General features: G+C 45.6%; 1 protein-coding gene across 1 annotated transcript in view; it reads right to left on the bottom strand.

The window, feature by feature from the left end:
- The window catches only part of DRP2 (dystrophin related protein 2), a 43,792-nt gene that overhangs the window by 3,739 nt on the left and 13,900 nt on the right, over window positions 1-26,153 (bottom strand). The window contains exons 3-20 of the mRNA XM_065914996.1: window positions 20,352-20,515; window positions 18,412-18,568; window positions 16,863-16,983; window positions 14,810-15,078; window positions 14,027-14,173; window positions 13,491-13,569; window positions 11,688-11,748; window positions 11,312-11,373; window positions 9,913-9,987; window positions 8,792-8,993; window positions 8,483-8,568; window positions 6,692-6,849; window positions 6,016-6,182; window positions 3,773-3,884; window positions 2,129-2,265; window positions 1,740-1,805; window positions 1,413-1,478; window positions 408-551 (exon numbers count right to left, since the gene is read on the bottom strand). Of these exons, the coding sequence (XP_065771068.1) occupies window positions 408-551; window positions 1,413-1,478; window positions 1,740-1,805; window positions 2,129-2,265; window positions 3,773-3,884; window positions 6,016-6,182; window positions 6,692-6,849; window positions 8,483-8,568; window positions 8,792-8,993; window positions 9,913-9,987; window positions 11,312-11,373; window positions 11,688-11,748; window positions 13,491-13,569; window positions 14,027-14,173; window positions 14,810-15,078; window positions 16,863-16,983; window positions 18,412-18,568; window positions 20,352-20,515 (2,273 nt within the window). The remainder of the gene's footprint in view (window positions 1-407; window positions 552-1,412; window positions 1,479-1,739; window positions 1,806-2,128; window positions 2,266-3,772; window positions 3,885-6,015; window positions 6,183-6,691; window positions 6,850-8,482; window positions 8,569-8,791; window positions 8,994-9,912; window positions 9,988-11,311; window positions 11,374-11,687; window positions 11,749-13,490; window positions 13,570-14,026; window positions 14,174-14,809; window positions 15,079-16,862; window positions 16,984-18,411; window positions 18,569-20,351; window positions 20,516-26,153) is intronic.

Raw genomic sequence — 26,153 nt, forward strand, 5'->3', positions numbered from 1 at the left:
TTGGAGTGGGTATTCTAACCCTTCTCCAGAGGATGTTCCTGATCCAGGAATTGAACCGGGGTCTCCTGCATTGCAGGCGAATTCTTTATCAGCTGAGCTACAACAGGGAAGACCAATTATTAGTATAGCTAGCTTTTATTTTAGCTATTGAAAGGACTATTTTAGAACCCTTTCCATAAGACAGACACTGGCTAACACATTATATGCCTGATCATTTTATCTTCACAAATGACTCTCAGACGTAGGTACTATTATCGCCATCCCCATTTTACAGATGAGTAAATGGAAGATCACAGAATATAAGTCACTTGTTCAAGGCCACAGAGTTAGGATGTGGAAGTCCAGGACTTGAGTTAAGCTGTCTTGACTCTAGAAACCACACAGATCTATGCCATTGTCACACCCACCGGTTTTCATCCTCTAGGTGGGCTAGGATCTTTTCAAGCTCCCCTTTGCTTTCTGTGGTCATGTTGTATGGAGCCTGCTGTCTGAAGGCTGTCTCCCGGTCTGTAATGGGGCTGGAGTGCCGTAGCAGGTACTGGTCCTCATCTCTGTGTGGGTGTGGGGAGAGGAAAGAGGGGTCAGGCATTGAACAGGGAAACAACTCAGGGTGTGAGTTCTCAGCTCCCAGCTCAAGTCCCAAGACACATGTTGGAGAATTCCCTCTCTAAGCTGCACACAGCAGGAAGAGGGATGAAAGTGTTCAAAGGTGCAAGGGTCGTGCTTAGGTGTGACAGGAGAGAGTGCTTCCAGGATGCTGGGACTTCTGGGTTCTACTTGTAGCGATCTGGGAAACAATGAGCAAATCACTTCCCTTTCTGTGATGTTCCCCCACCCTATCCCTCTTCGCTTTCCCATCCCCAAGGGAATTGTGGCCTGCCTGAGTCCCAGTCTCAGGACTGGATTTATCCATGTAACTGACAGTTTCTAGGTCCTCTGAGGAAGCTGGGAACTTCCCTAGAAATGACAGGTCCCTTCTTTGGGCTAGAGCATCCAGGAATCTCTCTGGCCACACTTCAGTCAAGCCCCTGATATCTCCCCAGGGTTGATGTGACTCAAGATGGGGCATTGGCATTTTGAGCATAAGATATGGCTTATTTGTGCAACTTTAGATGAGGGCATATTCTTCTTCCCTCAGAGTTGGGAATAGAAGGATGGGATCTTGCAACAGGAAGGGACCTTGACGGATGGCAGGGAGGTAGTACATCCTTCATTGCCCAGTTCAGCTGATAGAGGGCACACTGCTTCTCTCATTAAACACTGTGCCCAGAAAGCAGCCTTCTTTCCTTAGGGTGTCAAGGACCCTAACCACCATGCCCCTCTTCCCTTGAGGATATACCCTTCCCAAATAGTGACAGAGGGATCTCCCAAGGAGAGCTATTCCTGGCAAATAAGCAGCTGTGAAAACTCACATGCTGTCATCCGGGGACAGGCTGTCATTAAAGAAGGAGCAATTTTGACTTTCCATCTCAGCAAGCCTGGGAAGAAAGAGCAGGAACATAAGGGAACACAGAATATGAAGACTGCTTTCATCTCAAGGACTCTAATCACACAAGAGGATAATCAGGGAGTTTCGGGGGCTATCCCAACTCCCCCTCCCCCCAAACATTGGGCCTTGCTGGCTGCTGCATATCCTCACTGTGCCCATCCCCCTGGCTGTGGTGCCATTCTCTTGCCCCAACTGAAAACCCCTCCCCCTTGGACTCCTTACAATTCCCCTCCCCTAAATGTGGTGGTACCTGCTGGCAAAATGCTCAATTCGGGAGTGTGTGTCAGCGTGTGGCAACATCGGGGAAGAAGCTGGCCTAGAAGAAAGCAGCAAAGACTCAGAAGACCAAAGAGTGGGTAGCTGGGCAGCCTGTCTCCTCACCACCACCCATCCACACATACCCATCACCACCACCGAATTAGAGAGCTGGGCAAGAGCTGATGGGAACAAGATCCAGAGACTGGATTCAAATCTGTTTCTTGGGTCAGATTCCTGGTCAAGCCCCAGCTGAATTGTGCTGTCACTAGTTGGGTTTGCTCTGGAGCACTGCCCTTGCCCACGTGGGACTCAGCCTCTTCACAGCACGCCCCTAGGCTCAGTGAGGATGCCTGCAGCCCCTGCTCAGCCTCCAGTACTCACGTCTCACTGTAGTCAGCCTCCAGCACCGATTGAACAGGCAGATAACCTCGCTGAGGGTGTTTGCTGAAATAATGCTTTGAGCGGAATTTGTTCTTTAAGGTAGTGGCAAAGTCCCTCATGTTCTCACTGGATGTGGTCTGAGGGGAGACAAGACAGGGGGACTCACCCTAAATGGGCTTTTCTAGGGAGGTGAGGCTGCTCCGCTGGAGCAGGGAAAGTGACTGGTAATCAACTCTTATTCATCTTTACCACATCTCACTCCTAGAAAAAGATCTAGAAGGATATGTGCCAAACTATGAACACTGGTTGCCTCAGGGAGCTTGGGCTGGAGGGGTGGGGAACATACTGAGAAAAGGGGACTTTGTTTTATACTTTAACACCTCTAAAAATTAGAATCTTTTACAATGATCATATATTTGTTAACTTTTAGATATCTTTTACATATTCTAGAGATGCAGAAGATGAGCAGGAGCTAGAGGATTATCAGTCTACCATCTCAAGCCAGTTTTCCATGTATGATTTTAATACATGTTTATTTTTGCAGTGCATGGTACGTCGCTTCAATTGTATCTGACTCTTTGTGACCCCATGAACTGTAGCCAGCCAGACTCCTCTGTCCATGGAATTCTCCAGGCAAGAATACTGGAGTGGGTTGCCATTTCCTTCTCCAGCGGATTTTCTTGACCCAGGAATTGAACCCGCATCTATTACATCTCTTGTATTGGCAGGCAGGTTCATTACCACTAGTGACACCTGGGAAGCTGAATGTTTAGTTTTAGATGATAATAAAAGAAAAAATTTAAAGGGCGACATCACTGCTTCCATCCGGTCACACATGTTTCTGTGCCAACAAAACATAGAGAAGAGATGACAGCTTATGGAGAGGGATTATGGAGATGAGGAGAGGAGATGGGAGAGAGCAGTGGGGAGAGCTAGGGATATGCTTGGGACTTTGGTCTTATCTGTGGGGAAAGGAATAAAAGAGTTTAGGGAGCAGAGTCAGCTCAGGAAGCTAAGCCTGGACCTGTGGGTCCTGAACACAGCAGAGAAGAAACTCTGTGGCTAGAGTTCAGGGATGCTGAACAATCTGGTCTCAGGAGGCTATGAAGGGCCCAGTTTTCAATGAAAGAGAAGTCAGTTTTGGAGACCCAGGTAAAGAGCATTCCCTCCCTTTCCCGCAAGAGACTGAGTAATGAATCTGAGCACAAACTTTAAACTTTGGTGTTGACTAAAAAGGATAGAAGCAATAACAAAGTAGCAAGTGAAGACCAGGGAACAGGAATGATCAACGATCCAGGAGGCTAAGCAGGAAAAACTAAATAGAGGGATCAAAGTCTAGTCATCAGGAACTGCCTTGCTCTATTTTTTTCCTAGACTTTTCTCTGCAGGAGAATAGTGAGTGCCTTTTGGATGACCAAGAATGTCCTGGGCTGCTCCAACCAGCTGCAGCCCAGGTGAGGATGAGGGACAAGCTCTGCTAGAAGAACAGGCCTGGATCCCTCAAACCAGTCAATCACCAGGCCTGTATGGAGGATGCTCCCCAATGGAGAGCATGATACAGTGAGCCAATGCTGGGCAAAATGGATCAAGCACCTAGAAGCTGAGAGCTGCCGGCCCCTCCCACCCAGCCCAGAGGCTCCATACCGGGGTGTAATACTCCATGATGGGGTAATGAAGTTTGTTGCCCTTGCTGGCCCTGCCAGTCAGGAAGCAGGTCTGGCAAATGTCCACGTTAAACTGTTTCAGACTCCGGTACCTTGGGGAGAGGAGAGGTGGTAGGAAAGAGGATCCAATGTACTCTAGTGACCTTCCCCTCCCCCAAACATCCAAATTCACACCTACATTAGAAGAGGGTGAAGCATGGAACTACAACCTCCTGTACATGGAGCATTTAACCTCCTACACATAGCAGTGGCAAAGTCCTCACTAGATGACTAGTCTTACTCCAGAGACCATAAATCTCCATGAAATCACATGCTCAGAGTTACAGGAAGTTTGGGAAATAGCATTGTCTCACCATCTTTTTTCAAAGGGAGGGTGGTATAAACAACAAGGTCCCACTGTATACAGAGAACTAAATTCAATATACTATGATAAACCATAATGGAAAAGAATATTTTAAAAAGAATGTATACATTCTGAATACATATATAATGTATCCAAGTCACTTCGCTGTACAGCAAAAATTAACACAATGTTGTAAATCAATTATATTTAATGTTGTAAATCAATTATACTTTAATTAAAATATATAAAAGGGAGGGTGGGACAGGGGTAAAGAGCTCATTATATCAAATGGCCTTCTAAACAAGGGTGGCCTGAAAGGGTACAGTTTCACAGGTATGACCAGCTTCTTTGGAGAAGGTACACTTTCATTATGATTCTATCAACTGATTCTATCAGCTGTGGGCATGTTGACTAAAAGTTATTCCTCAAAGTTATTTATAATAACTCTATTATGACTGAATATAGACTAGCCATTCAGATCCAATTCCAAAGCCTGTCTGGACTGCCCAGACCTAGTAGCATAGCATGGTGAAGTATCTAGACTTAGAGCAGTCGGAGGGTCTGACATCTTGTCCTAGAGCTACACCAGCCAGCAGTGTAAACTCCACCTCTGTGCCTCATTTGCTTATAGAAAGCAGATTGGTTGTAAAAAGAGTATGTGCTAGAGCTTTAAAAAGGTTGTTGTTATTTAGTCAAGAAGTCATGTCCAACTCCTTTGCGACCCCATGCACTATAGCCCTCCAGGCTTCTCTGTCCGTGCGGTTTCCCAGGCAAGAATACAGGAGTGGGTTGCCATTTCCTTCTCCAGGGGATCTTCCTGACCCAGGGATCAAACCCATATCTCCTGCATTAGCAGGCATATTTTTACTGCTGAGTCTCTAGGGATAAAAACAAGCATTTTATGGTGAAAACCAAATTCAGGACAGTAGTTATCTTTGTGGGAGTAGGAGGGAAATGTCATCAAGGAAACTTCAAATATATTGTTTTGCATATTATATAAAATATGTTTATACTATAATCAGCAGACATAAAATATATAAATACATATCATATATATAAATATATTGTAAAATCTTGCTTATTTCTTCAGCTTGGTGGTGGGTGCCCACCATGGGGTACTGGAGCCAGCTCATACCAGCTCATGAGAGCCAGTTGTTAACATTTCAGGAATTTTCCAAGTCGGTTATTAACTATAGCTATTATTTAAAAATCAAATCATATAAACTCAAATTAAGCAAAGAGTATTAAAAACTAAAGTAATAAATACTCAAGCTTATCGCTTCCCATTTCACTATTATTTATGCTCTGGAAGTTGTCTACATCTATTGTACCCTGTGGTGGAAATACTATAAATGGTGTACAGCTGTACACCTCTTCCTGACCTCCTGTGGGTAGCCTGACTTTGGCCACAGTGGGAGTATCTATACCATGGAAATTAGCCAATGCTCTATCATGTTTCTCTTCTGTTTTCTGGAGAGTAGGCTGTGAACCATTTGCCAGCACACCTTTTGGTACATAGGTGTTCTCATAGGTCAGGATGCTGGAGCTTTTGGGTTCTACTTAATGCTCCCTGGGAAACAAAGAACAAATTACTTCCTTTTCTGGGCTATTCTCCCACTCCACCCCCACTTTGCTTAGCTATACATTTTTCTAGGTCTGAATATTTCATAATATAACTGAAAAAATATTCCATCTTTTTTCTTTTTCAAAAAGTAAACAGAATGCAATAGAAAGGATTACAACCATATACAACAACATATATATACAATGGATTAGACGTAATTATATAACTACACAATGCATCATTTTGCAATATATGATTTATATGTGACATTGCCTATTTTTATTAGTATCACTCCAGCAGGTATTGTTTTCCCTACCTGAAGCCCTTGATGGGGCACTGCCTACAGATAGAGCACTTGGTCTGATGCTTTACTTGTTCAGCAATGGTGACCCGATGCAGAACAGCCAGCCACACCATGGATTGGGGCTCCAAGTTGACCCATTCCAGGAACTGTGAAGCTTCAATGACTGGCTTCCCAGTGCTCTGGGGAAACAAGAGGCCCGGCAGCAATGTCTGAGGCCCAAAGCGTCTTGAGCCTAGAATGGCAGCCCTCACGGGAAGAAGAGAAACAGCAAGGCCTGGGTTTGCCTGTTCTTTAGAGGTGTCCACATTCTACCCTGTCCTAGTGGACTTGGTGCCCTCCTCACAGGACTCTGATCCTAAAAGACCAGAGAACCCTCTTCCCTGTTGTTCCAGCCCAACAAACTCCCTTCCATATGAGTACTATAGCACAGGAAATTCTACTCAGTACTCTGTAATAACCTGTATGGGTAAAGAATCTGAAAAAGAATGAGTATGTTTAACTGAATCACTTTATTGTATACCTGAAACTAACAAAACATTGTAAAGCAACTATATGCCAATAAAACTTGAAACAAATATCTGAAGCAAAGCAAAACAAGAACAGAAGCCCAGCTTTGAGTCCTCCCTCCCTTCTTCCCAATCTTTGTCTCATCATCCCTCCTTTCCTCCCTCCCTAGCTCCATACTCACAAAACGGAAGCAACTACGGACACTGGGCTCCACGTTGCTGCCACCAAAGGCTGCCACTTCCCCCAGCTGACGGGGCACCTGAATGGCCTCATGAAGCAGGACACCAAGATGGCGTTGGTCACACTGGCTGCCTGAGTTGGCCACTTGGCTGAAGAGGTCTGCTGGCCCCACCATAAGTCATGGCCAAGTCCACAACAGAAATGGCCAGGGAATGGTGTGAGGAGAAAGAGGAGAAAAAGAAGAGAGGGTAAGAGTGCACTGACTTAGCTAATGACTTTTGAAAGTGGAATACCTAAAGGTCCCTGATCTTCTAGAATCCCTCTAAGAACATCCTAATGCTCTCCCTCTTTGTGTCTATCTCACTTTTTTCTCTCTGAACACAGAGAGGGGGAGGGAAGGGTGAAGAGAGAGTGAGCTGTATGTGAGAGCAGTGCCAGACACAAATACACTGCTGGGAAAACAGTCTCAAGAAGCAAGATCAAGGGGTTGGGGGTTCAAAGGTGCCTGAATATGAATCAAGGTCAGCCTGCCCTATCTCCTCCTGTTTGTGTAGCTCATGTAGTCTCATACTGCAGCAATCTCTCAATTATCCACACAAATGAAAAGAAACACTGCACAGATATCTATAAAGAGGACATAATTCAACCCATTTGGTCATCTAAGAATTCACTGTAAATGACTGTGGAACAGCCTATGGGACTTACATTCGAACACTGCCCTTGTGGGAACTCCTCTATTCTAACCCAATTTTAAAAAACCTCCTCCAGAGTTTCTTGTCTCTCTGCTTCATTCCTAACCTAAGGCCCAGAAAACAAACAAAACTAGAAGGCAGAGGTCCTGGGGTTTAGTTTTTGACCCATTACTAACTAGCTTGGGAAACCCTGGGTAGGTCATGAATCTCTCTATGCTGAAGTTTCCTTACTTATAAATTAAGACTACATCATCACTGTCCATCCCATCTGAAAGGAATGTTGGGAGAAATAAATTATATCATAGCTATGAATGTACTTTGAAAAGTCTTCTTCCCTGTAAAGCTTTCCTAGATTGCTGTCCTCACTCTTCTGTGATCTGATATAGCACATATCCTTTCCCATTCAGGTTATTCTAATTAGCACTCACTCTAAGAAGTTCTTTCTCTGTACTTCTGTCTCCTCACCTGGACTATAAACCACTTGAGACAGGGACAACATCTAACTGGATCTTGTACTCACCACATTTAGCACAGTGGTCAGTGAACATTAAATACCTGACAACTAATGATGCTGTTGCAGAAAAATGCAAAATGCTGTACAAATGATAAGAGGATGGGAGGGAAAGCAAAGATACTGTACCAGAGAGGTTTAAACTTACAGAATTACATGTTGCCCACTCCCCAGATAATGGGATTATTGCATACTGCCCATGTTATCCCATGGAAAGTCTCCAGCAGAACATGTGACATAGTTTGAGCATCAGATTGGGAGAGGGCTAAGCCTGATGGTCCACCGGGAAATGGAACTAGAAAGTCCAGGTCCTGGGTATCCCAGAATCCCAACAAGTAATTATACCAGATCAGAAGGAAGCAAGGTCCTTGGAGTAACTGTGGGAATGATAACGGGCCTTAGACCCATCTTGGCCTTTGGCTGTTGTAGATTCTTTGTAATAGCCTGTACCAGGACGCATTACAATGTAGCCTGAGTAGCCCTGTACTGAGTCATAAGACTGAACTTCTGTTTATCTTGCACCTTTCTTCCTCCCACCACAACCCTCCCTCCACCCAACTCCTCTTCCGGACTTTGGAGTTGTACTCACACTGCAGTTTTTCCTTCACTTCCGTGCCACACAGGCAGGCAATGCCAGTCTTAAAGGACAATGCCCGCATCTTTCCACTGCGACCACTAGGTTTAAAAGAAGAGACTGAGAACTTGAATATCTGTAAAGGGTTAACATCTTGGCAGTCATTTCCCTCACAGGGTGGATCCCAGCAGGACTTGGTGCCAGCCATACCCCAAGCTGAGCTGAGTCCAGATCCACCAGGGGAGCAAACCCTTCCCACTGTGTCCACTCCAGATATCCCACTGGAACTTCATCCTAGAGGCTGCCAGGGCAGCAAGCCCTTACCTGTCAAAAACATTGAGGAGCCAGTTGAGACTCATGTCCACACAGAGCGGCACATTGACCAGGATGCCTCTTTCCTCCTCCAGCCGTTCATATAAGGCAGTCAGGCAGTGAATGACCTCCACCACATCCATCACATGCTCACTGGCCTGCAGATCATGCTCATTGAAGATCTCCAGGGCTGTGGTTAAAGTTACCAGGTCCACTGGGAAGGAAAGGAGAGAAAGAGAAAGTAAAGCCAAAAGTAGAAGCCCAGGGACTAGACAGGGAGATATGGTCACCAACATCACCAAATATGACTCCATCTCCAGACTAACCATTTGTAAGTATGAAATAAGCTTGCCCTTTACCAAGACACACAACCCAAGTAGGGAGAAAGCATCAGAAGAACCCCTAAATTAACCCCAAATGTTTCTATACCCAAATGATCCTTGACATCAGTTTCAAGAAGATGGTGGGATTTGGGTAAACTCCCAGGGACCAAATACCATACCAGTTTTTCAGTTTCTCTGTCCTTACATGCATTTCAACTGCAAATAGGTGGGTCCATGAACCTTGTTCTGAAAACCTAGACACTGGTTATGAAGGCTCATGTATGGCTGTGTGAATGTGACATACCTCAGGAGGATTTTTTAATTACCCCCAATCCTGGTATCAGCCAGATACACTTGGTCCAGGAAGATTGGATGGACAGTGTCTCAGAGAGAAGACAGAAGGCACATTATATCTGTAGTCATGTTGTCCCCTAACCATTGGCATTTGCTTTAATCATTCTGCTGCTACATCCAATAACCCCAAGATGGTGAAAGAACACAAGCTTTCAATGGCTCCAAACCATTTGCTGGATACTTCTTGCCATAAAACACTAGTTTGATTGTCTGTGTTGAGCAGGGAAGAAGGGACAAGGAAGAGGAGAGCTGTGGGTTAATTTGGAAACGAGTCTGGAGGTTGGAGAAAATAGAAGGGCCCTGGAAAGATTAGGTGTCCATAGCCAGCATATCCCAACCTTTGGAGAGTCCCCACAAAGCTGACCAACAACCTTGGCCAAGGTGGGATGGGAGTGGGAAACAGCCAATTGATGAGGAAGAATGAAGGCCATAAGGGAAGTGTGATGCGAGACTTACAGCGCAGTGCCTTCTGGACTCTGCGTAGCTTCATGGCAGTGCGGTAAGCTGAGAACTTAATGTTGTTCAAATCAGCTGCAAAAATGGAAAGAGATCCACTCAGATCAGGGAAATGCAAATTAAAACCACAACAATATATCATGTTACACTTGTCAGATTGACAAAAAATAAAAGTCTGACAGTAGCAAGTGTCAGCAAAGATGTGGATGAATGAGAATTGCTAGTGGAAGTGTAAACTGACACAATCATATTGGAAAACAACTTGGTATTACATAGTAAAACTGAACATTCATATATCCTACAACCAAGCCAGCTATATATATTCTAGAGCAGTGATTTTCACATTTTTTTAACCAAGCAGCACTGTTTTTGTTAGCTCCAAAGTAGAAATTACTCAAATGTCTATTAACAGTAGGATGGATGAGGAAACTGTGGTATGTATAATGGAACACTCTACGGCAGTGAAAACGAATGAACTATAGTCACATGCATCAACATGTGTAAAATCTACAACATAATAGTGAGTCTCTCTTAGCAGTGAAAGATAAGGCACATGAGAGTCACATTCATCATAGCCTTGATAATGTCTTTCAAAGCAGATCTAGCATATATCTATAAGCATAATTCCCTGATGTGATGATAAAATTGTTTAGGGGGAGAATAGAGCTTCCTGTTGGAGATGCAGAGAGGAAAGGAAGGAAGCTACTGGAAAAAGGACAAGGATTCACTTCTACCCTCATCTGCTTGTTGGATGGGATTCCCTTGTGTTCTTATTTTTATTGAGACAACACTGGTTTATAGCATTATGTAAGTTTCATGTACACAATATTTTATTTCCACCTGTCATCATTCAGTCAATCCCCTTACCTATTTTGCCTTTCCCGTACCCCTTCTTTTCGGGTAACCACTACTCTGTTTTTTGATATCTATGTGTATTTGTTTGGTTTGTTCATTTATTTTCTTTTTATATTCACATATGAATGGAATCATATGGTATTTGTCTTTCTCTATCTGATTTATGTCACTCAGCATAATATCCTGAAAGTCTATCCATGTTGTCACAAGTGGCAAGATTTCATCCTTTTTTATGATTATGTTCTACCATGTATATGTGTATGTGCATGCATGTGTGTGTATATATATGATCCAGCTATCCCCACTCCTGGGTATTTACTCAAAGAATATTAAAACACTAATTCAAAAAGATATATATACTCCTATATTCATCACAGCACTATTTACAGTAGCCAAGACATGAAAACAACCTGTCTATCAGCAGATGAATGAATAAAGAGGATATGGTATACGTACACACAATGGAATACTATTCCCTTGTATTCTTATAGGACAAAGGCAACTGTATAGATCTCCACCCTATACAGGAACCTTGAATTCTTACCTAGAGTTTGGTATAACTCTGTCATCTTGGGATGGTCCCAGCATGTGGTTTGAGCCTGGTGGCTACAAATAAAAGCATCAGTAGCACTAGGGTCCATATCACCCCCCACCCCACAGACAAACATGCACACATCCCTCAGTGAGAGGTTGGACACAAGGAGCAGCAGGATCTGAGGGTGAACCCTGAAGATTCCAAAGCACAAGGGTTCACCTTTACCCAGGTAGAATATTGAGCTCTTGAGATGAGTAAGAGGAAAAACTGGATTGGATGGAGGAATCCCAACAGATAGGGGTAAAAGGGATAGGTAGAAAAAAAGACAGGGGAGGGAGAAGGTGGGGAGGTGATTGACCTGTTTCTGATTCAGATGGTCACTCACTTGATGTAGTAGGGAACTTTATTGGGTGAAATTGCTCTTTCCCAGGGAACCTGAACAGAGGCTGGTGAGGGAAAAGAGAAGAGAAAGAAGCTGGCCACTAATGTTCTTCAGGCCCCTGATTACTCCCCTGTACTATCCTCCCAAAGAAATAGCTAAGCCCAAAAGGGGATGCCTGAGTCTCATTGCCAGCTCTTAACAGGACCTGAGCATGGGGCAAACACTTCTAATGAAGACACTTCTTTCCCTGATGTTAGGGTGAGGGACAGAGAAGAGGTTGTCACTGATACCTTCATGTGCCAGAGACATGACAAGGGCACGAACAGGTGGCCTTGGCCACCCTAACAATCTTCCCCATGAGCAGGCTGTCATTTTGTCCATTCAGCTGCAAGCAGCTGGTGTGCTACTGTGGATATGAAGTGACTCTACTTTCCTCATGGGACTCAAAGCCCTTCCCCCAGAAGGCCCAGCTTCTCAGTCCCGTGGGACAATGGGGAACAGGACTGCCTACTCATCTATGGTGAGAAACTCTGGAAAATGATGCTTCTCTCTGTTCCATGTCTTTAACTTCCAGATGTTCCAGGAGAGGCTCAGTCATCTGGTCAATCTCTTCCTTGCAGTTTCCCTGGGTACAAGAGCCTTCTGCAGGTGTAGTTGCATGCCAGTCATTATAATTCAATAGTTTGAATGGCCATTAACATTTATTGAGTTCCTACTATGTACCAGATACTCTGCTGAATGCTCTGTGTGCATATCTAGTTTTCATATCTAGTTACATTTCCACCATCTCCACTCTGATGGGGTCACCATCGTCCCTCATTTAGACTATCACAATATGTACCCTAACAGGTCTCCCTCCTCCTATTCTAGACCTCCAAAACTCTGTTGAAACAGAAGTTGGATCATGTCATCCCTCTGCTCAAACCCCTGCAAGGGTTCTTCATTCTACTCAGAATAAAATCCTAATTTTTACCATAGCCCTCCAGGCCCTCCATGCTTTGGCTTCCTGCTCCCATTCTGATCTCTTGCTCTCTCTCCTCTTCACTCACTTCTATACTGGTCTCCTTGCTGTTCCTCAGGTATGCCCCTGCCTTAACATCCTGGAAGTTATTGTTTCCTCTGCCCAGTCTGCTCTTCCCTCAGATATCCACATGGCTCATTCCCTCACCTCTTTGCTGTGATTTCAGTGACAACATTCCCAACCACCCTATTCAAAATTGAAATGCCTCCTCCATTAAGTCCAGCACTGCCTAACCCATACCTTCCCTGCTTTACTTTTTTCTGGAACACTTGTCACCAATTGACATTTTACACACACACACACACACACGCACACACTCACTTATTTGTTTATGGTTTGGCTTCTTCTAGCAGAATGTAAGCTCTCCAAGACCAAGAATTTCTGTTTTGTTCACTGATGTAGCCTCAGTGCATAGAATGGTACCTGGGCCATGGTAGGCCATCAATAAATATTTTTGGAACAATAAAGTCATTTAGTTCCCATAACTCTATGAGCTAGGTCATATTTTTCCCTCTTTTTATATACGGGAAAATTGAAGTTCAGAAAGGTTAAGCTATTTTTTTCAAGCTTGCACGGCTATGAAGTTGAGGAGCTCTGACTCAGATCCAGGTCTCTCTGACTCAAGAGTTTGTACTTTTAACCACTATCCTACACTGCTTTCTTCTACTGCTTCTTAGATGCCAAGAAGTATCTTGGGCTCCCTCCAGGTCCCCAATAGACAACAGTAGACTCTATTGGAAAGTGGCAGAGGTTCTACAAAGTGAAGTATAGCTTGTCTCACATACAGGAGAGGAAGTGTTGTGACCCAGGCCCAAAGTCCCGGTGAGCATCCTGAAGCTGCTTAAGTCTCTCGCCAACTGACACCTATGGAAAGAATATGCAGGAAGTCAGTGGCCTCATTCCACATATCCAGGGTGGGATTTCCAGGTGCCTCTGGCCATCTTTGTGAATTCCCTCCAAGTCTGCCTCTTCTCCAGTTCCAGATCCTCCCACCATTCACCCAAATCCTAGTTCTCCCATGTCACTCCCAGAGGTAAGAGAAGAGCATCTCTAACTCCAGGCCACAGTCACTCTTCATCTGCCCCTGTCTACTCTGAGTGCCCAAATGCAGACAGGTCCCTCTCAGACTATTTTAATTACTCCCTGCAGTTTAGAGGTTGAGAAGCTTGTTTCCTGGCCCCAAATTCTATACAACTATTTCCCCACATAGATCCCATTTCAATGCCCCTTTACTTCCTGAAGGCCTGGAGAAGTCCCCCCATCACCAAGCCTAGTTATACCAAATCTTTCTCCCATAGCTCACTTTAGGCTTCTCCTTTACCTGTAGCTGTTTCCACCGGACATTGATTTGCTCCAAAGCCCGGGAGTTCTCCATTGACAAGTGCACATCAGAAATGGCAAGTTGATGGGCCAGATCATTTACTAACTTCACTCCATCTTTCATGGGGGAGAATTCTTCCTTGAATAGCTATGGAACCAGGATTCAAGTCCCACAGCAGTAGATAATAGGAAAGAGGAACCATTAGTCATTCACACCAACTCCTCCCTCTTTACCCAGAGATTTTGTTTTAGAGCACAGCTTCCATGCTTGCATATTAGGGCAACCAGACTAAGATGTGTGTGTATGGGGGGTGGGGGTGGGCATTGTCCTTACTTCCTTTTCTTCTCTCAGAAAACACCAGGGAAAGAGAAGACAGTAGGACAGAGGAGACCTCAGCTAAGTGTGTTAGTCACTCAGTCATGTCTGACTCTTTGTGACCCCAAGGACTGCAACCCGCCAGGCTCCTCTGTCCATGCGATTCTACAGGCAAGGATACTGGAGTGGGTTGCCATGCCCTTCTCCAGGGATCTTCCCAACCCAGGGATCAAACCCAGGTCTCCTGCATTGCAGGGGGATTCTTTACCATCTGAGTCACCAGGGAAGCGCTTCCCCAACCAGGTAAGCCCTCAGCTAAACTAGCCCCCAAATCCAGCAGAGAAACTGGGAGAGACTCTGTTGAAGTCCAGGGCAACAGTGGAGCCTCAGCATCAGGAACACTGTCAGGGTCTGGGTGGAGTATCTGGTCTCCAGGTAGGCTGTAGCCAGGGGAGAGGGCCTGCATACCTTAAGAGCCTGGATATGCTCGGGAAGTGAATCAATGAAGAGATCCCCGATGGGCTCCCAAGTGGCTCGGACTCCCTCGGCCTGGGTCAGAGTTGCACTTAATTCCTCCATTGCCCCTTGGATCTCCAACAGCTGCTCCAGAGTGTGCTCAATGTGGCGGTGCTGGTCCACGCAGCGGGCTGTCAACTTCTCCCAGAGTTCACTGGCCACTGTTGCCTGCTTCCACACAAAGCGGCTAAGATTCTGGATCCGCTGTCTAGGAGAGGTATCTGCAAGGGCAGTCATGAAGTCAGGTCAGGCCAGTCAGGCAAGGGTAGCCCACGGAAAGACAAAAACAGCCTTTTGTAAACATGTGTGTGCTGTGTGTGTGTTTTCATACACACACAAATACATATTTTTATGGCTGAGCTCCTTTTATAAATGTGGCTTTTTAAAAGATTAAAACTTTAACTTTGAGTTCATAGTAGATTTATATGTAATTGTGAGAAATAATAGAGATCTCATGTACTCTTTAGCTAGTTTCCCCAAATAGTAACATCTTGCAAAATTATAGTATAACAATCAAGATATTGACATTGACACAATCCAGAAATTTTTTTCAGAATTCCCCAATTTTACTTTTAGTCATTTGTGTATGTGTGTGTGTTTTGTTCTATGTGATTTTATCACATGTGTAGGCTCATGGATCCACCACCACAGTCAAGAGATCACTTTGCTGTTTTCCACCTATAGTATCTGAGGATTTCCTCATATTCTTAAGAAATGGGCAAGGTAGAGAGTGAGTAAAATATTTAAGAGGCACAGTAAGGCCAATCATCCAGAGTTCTAGTCACATGACCTTGGAATGTGATTTTGCATTAATGTCTATTGTGTGTGTGTGCTAAGTTGCTTCAGTCACGTCCAACTCTTTGTGACCCCATGAACTGTAGCCCATCAGGCTCCTCTGTCCATGGGATTCTCCGGGCAAGAATACTGGAGTGGGTTGCCATTTCTTCCTCCAAGGGATCTTCCTGACCCAGGGATCGAACCCACATCTCTTATGTCTCCTACATTGGCAGGTGAGTTCTTCACCACGAGCGCCATGTGGGAAGCCCAGTGTCTATTGTGCAGTTCCTTCCAAAGAAGGGAGGCATTTTATGAAGGTCCAGCAGAGGAGAGGTTAGTATAACTTTCCCAGCCTTTCCACCTAGGCTTCTAAATTGTAATTTTCCTTCTCCTCCCTCAGACCTCCCTTGAAAAGTAGATTCAGAGCTCCCAAACTCCAGGCTAATTGGAATTGTCATGCTGTCTTGAGCTTGTTCTATCTGAGGCCCATTGGATGGTAAATTGAGTACTGGTTAGTACTCAGGAGGAGGGGCTTGAGGTAAACTGAGAGGGTCAACAGCATCAACAAAGGGCTCCATTATTGAAGGGTCCTGTCAGGTCACTCATAGCCAGTCTCAGAGTGTCAAAGCTTCTTTCTGGAGAAGAGGGCTTGCTGGGCCATCACTTGGAGCTAAACACCACGGATCCCACCCTGTTGCCTTATTTAAACTTGGACCTACAGTGACCCACTCCATCAGAGAAAGAGAACCAGAAATCACCAGGGTCAGAATTAAAGAGCCACAGTCAGTTTTCTTCTCAAGTACCATCACCTAATTTTTAAAGATTTTTTGAAAGAATTTCTATTTGCTAGTTGATTGGAGCAGTGTCACATGCCTTTCTCTACTGGAATAAAGCGGTACGTTTTAAAAGAACACACTACTACTTTTATTTACTGAGTTTGCTTAATGCATCTGAGTCTTTTTTATTTCTTTTTCATGCCTTCTTAGATGGCCACACACGATGCTCCAGAGAGCCACATACAGCTTTGGGCCAAACACTCGTCTCCCCTGCTCCAGGGTCTTCTCTTTGCTTTTTCTTAGAGTGTGAATCTTGTTCCTTCCCAATTTTGGACTTCTAGTAATAAATTATCCTCCTAGGTAACAGCTGAGAAAATGTATTTGGGATGGACATAAAGGTGTTTAATGGTTCATAGCTCAAGAAGAAGATGAAAGAGAGGAAGACCACCCACCTTTGCTCTCAGAACAAGGCTCCTCTAATTCATCAAATGGGTGCTGGGACAGGAAGGCCTGAGCTGATTCCAGCACAGAGTAAATATAGGGGCCTCGAGACTTGACATCGTCCATAAAGGCCTGTGAAGTTTAGCAACATGGTCAATGGGGAAGGAAAATCTTTCAATTGCTTTGAATTCCATCCTGCACTTGACAATCTTTCTTCTCCTCAGTGCAACTTGATATCCTGTACCTTTGGGCTACTCAGACTAAAAGAGGAACAGTCTTCTCTATAGGCAAAATAATAACTTTGATACTGGAAGGTCTATTTACTCTGAAACGGATCTGTCTATGCCACAAGGTAGAGAGAAATATGGGGACTTGGGGCTAGGAATCTTGCTTCTTTGGAAGACTCAGGAAGTCCTCTGAAAGGGGCTTTAAGGAATCAAAACCAAGATGGGCTAGATTTATATGAAAAGTTTAAATTTTTGTCAAAATACACACAAGTATGTAAATCAAAAGTGTACTTTTCATCACAGTTTGATGAATTTTCATAAAGTGATTCCATATCTGTAACCACTACCGAGATAAAGAAACAGAACTCTACCAGCATCTCAGAAGGCCCTGTCATGACCTCTTTCAGTCACTCTCTCCTCCTCCCCTCCCCCAAGGTAACAACTATCCTGACTTGTACCACCACTGATTAGTTTTGCCAAATTTTAAATCTTATATACATCGAACCACACTATATGTACTCTTTTTTGTATTTGACTCTTTTTTTCATTCAACATATTGTCTTTAAAATTCAGCCATACTGTGGCACACATTTATAGTTTATTTTCTTGCTGTATTGTATTCCATCCTGTATTCATCTTTTAAATTGTGCTATAATTGACCTATAACATTGTGTAAACTTAACACAATGTACTGATTTGATTTAGCACAATATACTGATTTGATACATTTGTATAATATGATTGCCTTTGTAGTGAGAGCTGACACCTCTGTCACATCACATCACATAATGATCATTTCTTCCAGTGCATCTGTGTTCATTTTAAGAAACATTTGTTGTTATTTTCTGATTATAGAGGAAAGATATGTCACAGAAATCTTAGAAATTTCAGAAAAGGATGAAAAGAAGAAAATTAAAAAGAACTAATTTCATCACCTGGAGTTACCCATTGTGAAGATTTTGATAGAGTTCCTTCTTATGTGTGTATACACATGTACACATCTATATTGATTTTTATACAATTGAGATCTACCTATAAACAGCTTTGTATCTTGTGTTTTTTTCACTGAGTATTATTTTATGTTCATTTCCCATGTCCTCGTTAAAAATCAGGGAAGCATTTTAAGGGAGGCCAATATTGGATGGGATGTACAGAGCGGGGAGATTTGACTTATTCTCTGGAGTGCCATCCACAGACCAGTAGGACTGCATACAGCTTCCAGTGACTTTAAGCATCTAAGCAGAGACTGAGCATTTGTCTGTCAGGGCACTGCAGAAGACATCCCTTCCCAACCGAGAGACTACACACCACAGCATCTATAACTCTAACCTACCGCATGTGTCTCCTTCTCCTGTTGCACCAGGACCACATCCCCTTGTAGGGGCAGCTGAGCTGACAATTCCTCATCCTTTTGGCTGAGCCAGTCAATTATCTCTTGGAGAGGGAGCTGAAGCTTTCCACTGTGGTCTGAGAAGGCCTCTAGCCGGGCACTGCACACAATGGTAAAATCAGTGATTTTCAGTCCTCTTGTTAAGTGGCAAAACATTTTTCCCCAGCAGATATGTACGTGGAATGTTACTATATAAACAAATGAAAGAGGTGCTTCTCTGGTCGAAGTGGGAGAAGGCCCAGAACCCACCCTCTGACCCACCCACAGAGCCTCCCAAGACACCACCCCATAGAGCGTGGTACCAAAACATTTGGTGGACTTCAGTCCATTCAGCTGTGCACCCAGAATCAGGCTGTGAAGGGTAGCAAAGTAAGCAAGGGCGTTAGTGGAGACAGCTGTCTTGTTGCCCTCTTGTCCTGGAGGAACTCAAGTCATGCCAAACTGTTCATCCTCAGAGGCTTCTCAGAGGCTACCTTCTGAGCAGGAGCAATGCAGTGGGTGGAAAGGGTATGCCAGGTGACTGACTGTGGGCACACATGTGTGTGAGGTTGCATACAAATACAAGCAGCCCAGGGGTCCCAAAGGATGAGGGCAACATAGGCTAGAAGCTTGACATACAGAAGGAGGAAATCATGTGCAGCATAATAATCTCTGTCTGCCTTCCCTCTCCCCACAAATGAGCCATGAACTGAAGTCCAAGTGGTAGGAAACCAGAGGCCAGTCCAGGCTGTGTGCAGTCATTGAATCCATTCCCCTTAGATGACTGGTAACTGGTCATTCCATCTCTACCTCTTCGGCCAAGGTATTACATAAATTTTTGCTTCCACTAATTCTCAGAGCAACCTTGAGAGGTAGCCACTGGTGTTGACCAGAGAAGTTAAGTAATTTTCCCAAGGTCACACAGTAAAGTCATTGGATTTGAACTCAGGGTTGTCTGATTTCAGAGCCTGCATTCCTTCAACTTCTGTACACTCCTCATCTCCACCAGAACCCACCAGAAGCCAGGAGTTTGGTCTTTGATGATAGAGAGTAGAGAGGAAAAGTGTGTGTTTGGGGAAGGGTAGTGGGAGAGAAGTTATAAAGAAGGGTAGAGGAAAGAGGGACAACTGAGTTAGAAATTGCCTTCAGGCTCCTACTGATTTGCTCTTAGTTTAGGGAGGCATGGGTGGGGGATAAGCAGTGGTGGGAAGAGAGGGCTAACAACCACTACAATATTGTAATTATCCTGCAATTAAAATAAATAAATAATTTTTTAAAAAGATGTGAAAAAGCAGATGAGAGCTACTAAGATAGAAGACAGTTACAAGAGGAAGGCGGGTAGTAATCAAATCCTCCATTTATACATCAGCACTTTTAAGTGCAAAAAGCATTTTCATATCTTATTTGAGTCCTCATAACAGCACTGGAAAATAGAACAAGCATTATTCCTCTACTCATTTTGTTGTTGTTGTTAAAAAAAAAAATCCAAACAAGTGGAAGCTAACATTCAGGGATTACTAAAACCAATTTTCCAAGGTGACACAGCTGACTGAGGCTCGGGATGGGAGGGGAGTTTGGGGGCGAATGGATATATGTATATGTATGGCTGAGTTCCTCTGCTATTCACCTGAAACTACCACAGCATTGTTAATCGTCTATAACCCAATACAAAATGTTTTTGGTGTTAAAAAAATAAATAAAAATAAAGGAAAAAGACCGAGACTCAAATCCAAGTCTCCTGACTTCTGACCCAGGGTTCTTCCCCCAGCACCAGAGCATGAAAAGGAGGAAAAATAGAGGATAAAGCTGACAGAAAGGCTGAGAAAGAGGGTGACGAGCAAGAGGAGCCAAACACCATCCCCACCAATGCCCCAAAGCCCCTGTTTCGAGGCTCCAGGCCTTACCGGAGATTGTGAGACTTCTTTTTTATTTCATTCCAACACAGATTCATGGCTGGTGGTTCCAGGGTTCTGGCGGCACCAACAGACCCGTTGAATAGCTTTGGACTTAGGCAGGATACCCCAGCACCATCGTGAGGTGGTGCGGGGGTGGTGGTAGCAGCTCTAACCTGTACAGAAACACAGACACCTCTACAATCCCTGGAGTGTGCTACACTCTTGTCCGTGCCGTGCCAAGCCAAGCATGGGACAAGTGTGAATGGGGAAGAGGGGTGGGGAGGGGAGAAGGGGCTGGTTCTAGGATGTGTTTGAGTGGTTGAGAGAAAGAAAGACTCTGTGGTTCTGAGTCCTCTCTTACTGCAAGGTCCACTCTTACTGCTGTGCTGTGCTCAGTTATGCCCAACTCTTTGTGACCCCATGGAGTGTAGCCCACACACACGGGCTTAACACACATGTTAAGCACTTTGAGTTGTGGTTTTAATGGAAAGATTAGTTTCCCAACTTGCCTGGAGAGTCTTGTGTGGGAAAGATGTATGGTTTGGGGGAAAGGAGAGACTAGAGGAGGCTCAGCCACCAGCAGGGCCATTTTCCTTCCACAGAAGGGGAGAAGGCAGACAAGCAGGCATGCAGATGGGTTTTCCCAGGCTGAGATTTCCTCTCCACACTCCCCTGTCCTTCACTCCCTTCTGCTTCTGCCTGAGCATGTCTTGATCTGCGAGGGAGATAGCTAACTCCTGAAGGGCTATTTGGCACAACCCCCATTCCCCCAACCCCCATAATACCCTATAGGGTGAGCAAATGATGGGAGCCTCTTAGCTGTTGATTCTGGTCAGAGTTCTTTGGATATCAGGACCCCAAATCCTGTCTTAGCCCTTTCTCAACCCATTGAAGATGAGCAGTGCTCTTTAGGACTCTCCTGACTGTGGTGGGAAATACAAGTGGTGAAGAGGGAGAAGGGGGCACCAAGGCCCCCTTGGAAGTAGGACATCTACTACAGATGACTCTCTCTATCTGTCTCTCTCTCTGAATTTGTAGAACAGCCCTTCTTTTCTAGAAGGTTGAGTAAACTCTGGAACACTGAACTATGAGCCTACGGCTTACCTTGAATGCCATGTTTGCCAGTGTTTGGGCAATTTGAACAGTTCTAACCTAACACAAGTACTTCCAGGATCTCATCTGGGCAGTAGTGCTGGCAGAATTTGTGATAGTTAGAGTGATAATCATAGGAGTTAGCAGTTAAGCATAACCAACCTGTACTAAGAGAGGGCTTCCCAGGTGGTACTAGTGCTAAAGAATCCACCTCCCAGTGCAGGAGACAAAGGAGATGCAGGTTCAATCCCTGGGTTGGGAAGATCCCCTGAAGAAGGGTATGACAACCTACTCCAATATTCTTTCCTGGAGAATCCCCATGGACAGAGGAGCCTGGCGGGCTGTAGTCCATGGGTCAAAAAGAGTTGGACATGACTGAGTGACTCAGCACACAAGAATATATAGAATAAAGAATATTCAAGATTTAAAAAAAGAAAAAACTCCCACAGCTCACAGCCAAACACAGAAGGAGAAGTGGGAGAACAGCAAAGCTCCAGGGCACAGCTCTAGAGTCAGCAGCTCTGCGTTCCCATGAGTGGACCCTACCTGTGCCGCCTGGGGACCCGCTTGCAGGATTAGGCAGCCCCATGATGCTCCTCCGAATGAACCCAGACCCAGCGCTTGGTGAGCTGTAGGCAGAGTCCAGACAGGCTCTGAGCAGGCTCCCTCAGGGAGGGCGAGCAGAGCTGAGCCAGGCCAGGAGGCGGGATCTGTTACCCTGTTTGTTTACTGACCCCCCAGGAATCCAGAGGGGGCGGCTATGTCAGGATTGGGGATAGTGAATCAGGGCTTTGTCCCTGGGGAATTCCGGCTCGCTCCCAACTGGGCCCGCCACACCGGGGCCAGGAGGGCCCTCCCAGGCTGGCAAGGATGGTGAGAGTGGGACTGGGCATTCCATGGTGCTGAGGAGGGGTACGCAGAGGGGAGCTTCTGTTGATTTATGTTCCCTTTGCCTGGAAGACACAAAGAACTCACTCTGCCTCTAGTTCCCTCTCCCCTACCCTGAGGTGGAGGAAAAGATCAGATCACTTTGATGACAAACCTCTGGTAAGCAGTTTCACCAAGGCCTGGCAAGACAATGAGCTTGAGGATCAGCCTTGTCCTTTAGTAGGTAAGCGTCTTCAGAGACAGTGAGGGTGTATTAGAGGACAGAGCCGTGGGATGGTGGGCAGGAGAAGACTGACCCAAGCCAGCAGTGAAAATGAGTGGGGGCTCTGCCCTGCCTTTGGGAAGAGAGGACAGAGAGCCTTGTCCCCACAGACCTCCCCCTGCACTCTAAGGCCAGTGGGATACATATGATCTATGGGCATGCGCGCTGAACTTCTGCAGGGTGGGGGAGGGCAAGATGGAATGCAGGAGCTCGGTGCAGGGAGGCTCCTGTGCCCTGCCTCTGCTGTCCTGGGCTACTGGCCTGAGGGGCCCTTCTGGAGGTGGCCACTCCTTTTCCAGCAGACTTGCCTGGGGAAAGGTTAACATTCCCAAGCTGACACCCCTCCCCCCACGCCCCAGCACTGAGGGAAAACACTTCGTTTTGACCAAAAAGGGTTCTGTTCCCATCCTCATTTATCTCCCACAGAGTCTTCTGGGCTTTCCACAGTTCCACATTGTTTCCATGCTGAGGCCCACCTACAGGAATAGTTAGAGCAGCTGCCTGAGCCTTTCTTGGGGTCCAGGGTGGGGCCACATGGGGTGAATGGCAAGGGACAGCAGGCAAAGAGCAGGGAGCAGCTCTAGCTCCGGGTCACAGCTTGGTTTATGCTGGGGTAACTGGTTGGTCCCAAGCCATCCTCACAGAGTTCCCTGGGCTGGGAATGCCCTAGAGTTAGAAACGGGCTCTTGTGATCCAGCCACAACCAAATTGTCATGGTTCTGATGGAAGCACCCATGATGAACTGGGCTCCACCCATGTTAGCCTTTCAGTCCTTCCAGCCTTCTTAGTTTCCTAAGTGTGAAAAGTGTGAAAGTGTTAATCACTCAGTCATGTCCGACTCTTTTGTGACCCCATGGACTGTAGTCCACCAGGTTCCTCTGTTCATGTAATTCTCCAGGCAAGAATACTGAAGTGGGTTGTCCTTTTCTTCTCCAGGGGATCTTCCTGACCCAGGGATTGATCCCTGGTCTCCTGCATTGAGGGCAGATTCTTTACCATCTGAGCCACCAGGGAAGCCCTAGTTTCCTAAACGCCACCCCCCAGTTTGGCTCCCTTAATAGGCTCCCTCACCCTGTTCTCCCCTCAGAGTTCCCCCTACAAATCACAGTCCCCTCTAGCAGAGCCAGGCCCTCAGGCAAATGATGACTAATCCTTGATTTCTTTCCTTGTCAATAGCCTTCTACTTCTGTTCTTGTGACAAGAGAGGGCTTGATCTCACCATTCTCTGTCATAAAATTAAGCCCTCAAGTCCCACTGCCCAGGTAGCAAAGCTTGCAGGGAGTGGGCAACGAGCAGGACAAGTCTTCTGGAAGGACCCACGGTTTTCAATCCCTCAACCCTCTGAAAATCCCACTCTGGGGAAGGGGTAGGTAAAGCCTTCGACTGTGTGGATCACAATAAACTGTGTTCTGAAAGAGATGGGAATACCAGACCACCTGACCTGCCTCTTGAGAAACCTGTATGCAGGTCAGGAAGCAACAGTAAGAACCGGACATGGAACAACAGACTGGTTCCAAATAGGAAAAGGAGTATATCAAGGCTGTATATTGTCACCGTGCTTATTTAACTTCTATGCAGAGTACATCATGAGAAACGCTGGGCTGGAAGAAGCACAAGCTGGAATCAAGATTGCCAGGAGAAATATCAATAACCACAGATATGCAGATGACACCACCCTTATAGCAGAAAGTGAAGAGGAACTAAAAAGCCTCTTGATGAAAGTGAAAGAGGAGAGTGAAAAAGTTGGCTTAAAGTTTAACATTCAGAAAACTAAGATCATGGCATCTGGTCCCATCACCTCATGGGAAATAGATGGGGAGACAGTGGAAACAGTGTCAAACTTTATGTTTTTGGGCTCCAAATCACTGCAGATGGTGATTACAGCCATGAAATTAAAAGACGCTTGCTCCTTGAAAGGAAAGTTATGACCAACCTAGATAGCATATTAAAAAGCAGAGACATTACTTTGCCAACAAAGTTCCGTCTGGTCAAGGTTATGGTTTTTCCAGTGGTCATGTATGGATGTGAGAGTTGGACTGTGAAGAAAGCTGAGCACCGAAAAATTGATGCTTTTGAACTATGGTGTTAGAGAAGACTCTTGAGAGTCCCTTGGACTGATGCTGAAGCTGAAACTCCAATACTTTGGCCACCTCATGCGAAGAGTTGACTCATTGGAAAAGACTCTGATGCTGGGAGGGATTGGGGGCAGGAGGAGAAGGGGACAACAGAGGATGAGATGGCTGGAAGGCATCACCGACTCGATGGGCATGAGTTTGGGTAAACTCCGGGAGTTGGTGATGGACAGGGAGGCCTGGCGTGCTGTGATTCACGGGGTTGCAGAGTCAGACACAACTGAGTGACTGAACTGAACTGAACTGAGGTTTGCAGAGGGACTCTCAGTTGACACTGGCTTTGAGACTATATTACAAGCAGTGAATTCTCTCTGGTTAGATATGTCAAAACAGCTTGGGAGGCCTGGACCTTATGACTGTCTGGACCTTCATCGTCTCTCATTCTCCGCCCACATGCGTTCCCCATCCCTGCCACCTTGGTATCTCTCTTCCTCCGCCATATACATTCAGTGACTGTTAACACCACCCATAGTGACCCAGCATCTCAGTCCATCTGTGAGATTCTAAGAAACATAGTACTTTCACACACTCCCATAGCCTCTGAACCCCAAAGCAATATGTGTACTAAGTTGCTTCAGTTGTGTCTGACTTTTTGCCACCCCATGGACTGTAGCCCATCAGGCTCCTCTGTTCATGGGATCCTCTAGGCATGAATATTGGAGTGGGTAGCCATTTCCTTCTCCAGGTGATCTTCCCCACCCAGGGATTGAACCTGAGTCTCTTGCGTCTCCTGCACTGGCAGATGGGTGTTTTACTACTGAGCCACCTGGGAAGGTTAAGTATTATAGGGCAAGGCAAAATATGCTTATACATCTCCCTTGTCTAGTCAACTTTCCCTTGTACTTCCCTCATTGCCAGGAAAGTGGGTTGCCCTCTGGGATTACTGTCTCTCACACCCCCTCTGCCCACCTGGCACCACACACAGGCTGGCACATTCAGCCCCACCACTCCAGTTGTAGGGGAGGAGAGAGAGGACAGGCCAGTAGGAAGCTCAGGAGATCCTTAGTGGGGTTAACCCAGGAGCTGTGAGTAGGACCAGGGACCTGAGAGGAAGAGCCAAAGGAGGGAGAGGAAATATTCTGCAGGTACAGCATATGAGGAAACTGCAGAAAAGTCAAGGCAAAGGAAGGTCCTGCCTTGTCCTAGGCTATGCCCTGAAGGAGCACACTCTTCCAGGACCTCCCCTGGAAGCTTAACATGAAACCAACCACCTTAGTCATTGTGGGCTCTTTGGCTTGTCCAGATCAGCACACTTCCTTTGCCCCATAAAAGGCCTCATGAACGACAGGGATGGGTCAGAGGAGGCCTCGTTCTGTGCAAGGGGTTTCATGTGTATGAAGACTACCCTTGAGCCTTAAGAAGCATGGATACCCACAAGAACACACACAGAGCTTACGTCCACCCTCTCTTCACGGTTCTGTCTTTTGCTCTGGGCCT

This window comes from Muntiacus reevesi, chromosome X (genome assembly GCF_963930625.1).
Source record: "Muntiacus reevesi chromosome X, mMunRee1.1, whole genome shotgun sequence".
Classification (NCBI taxonomy): domain Eukaryota; kingdom Metazoa; phylum Chordata; class Mammalia; order Artiodactyla; family Cervidae; genus Muntiacus; species Muntiacus reevesi.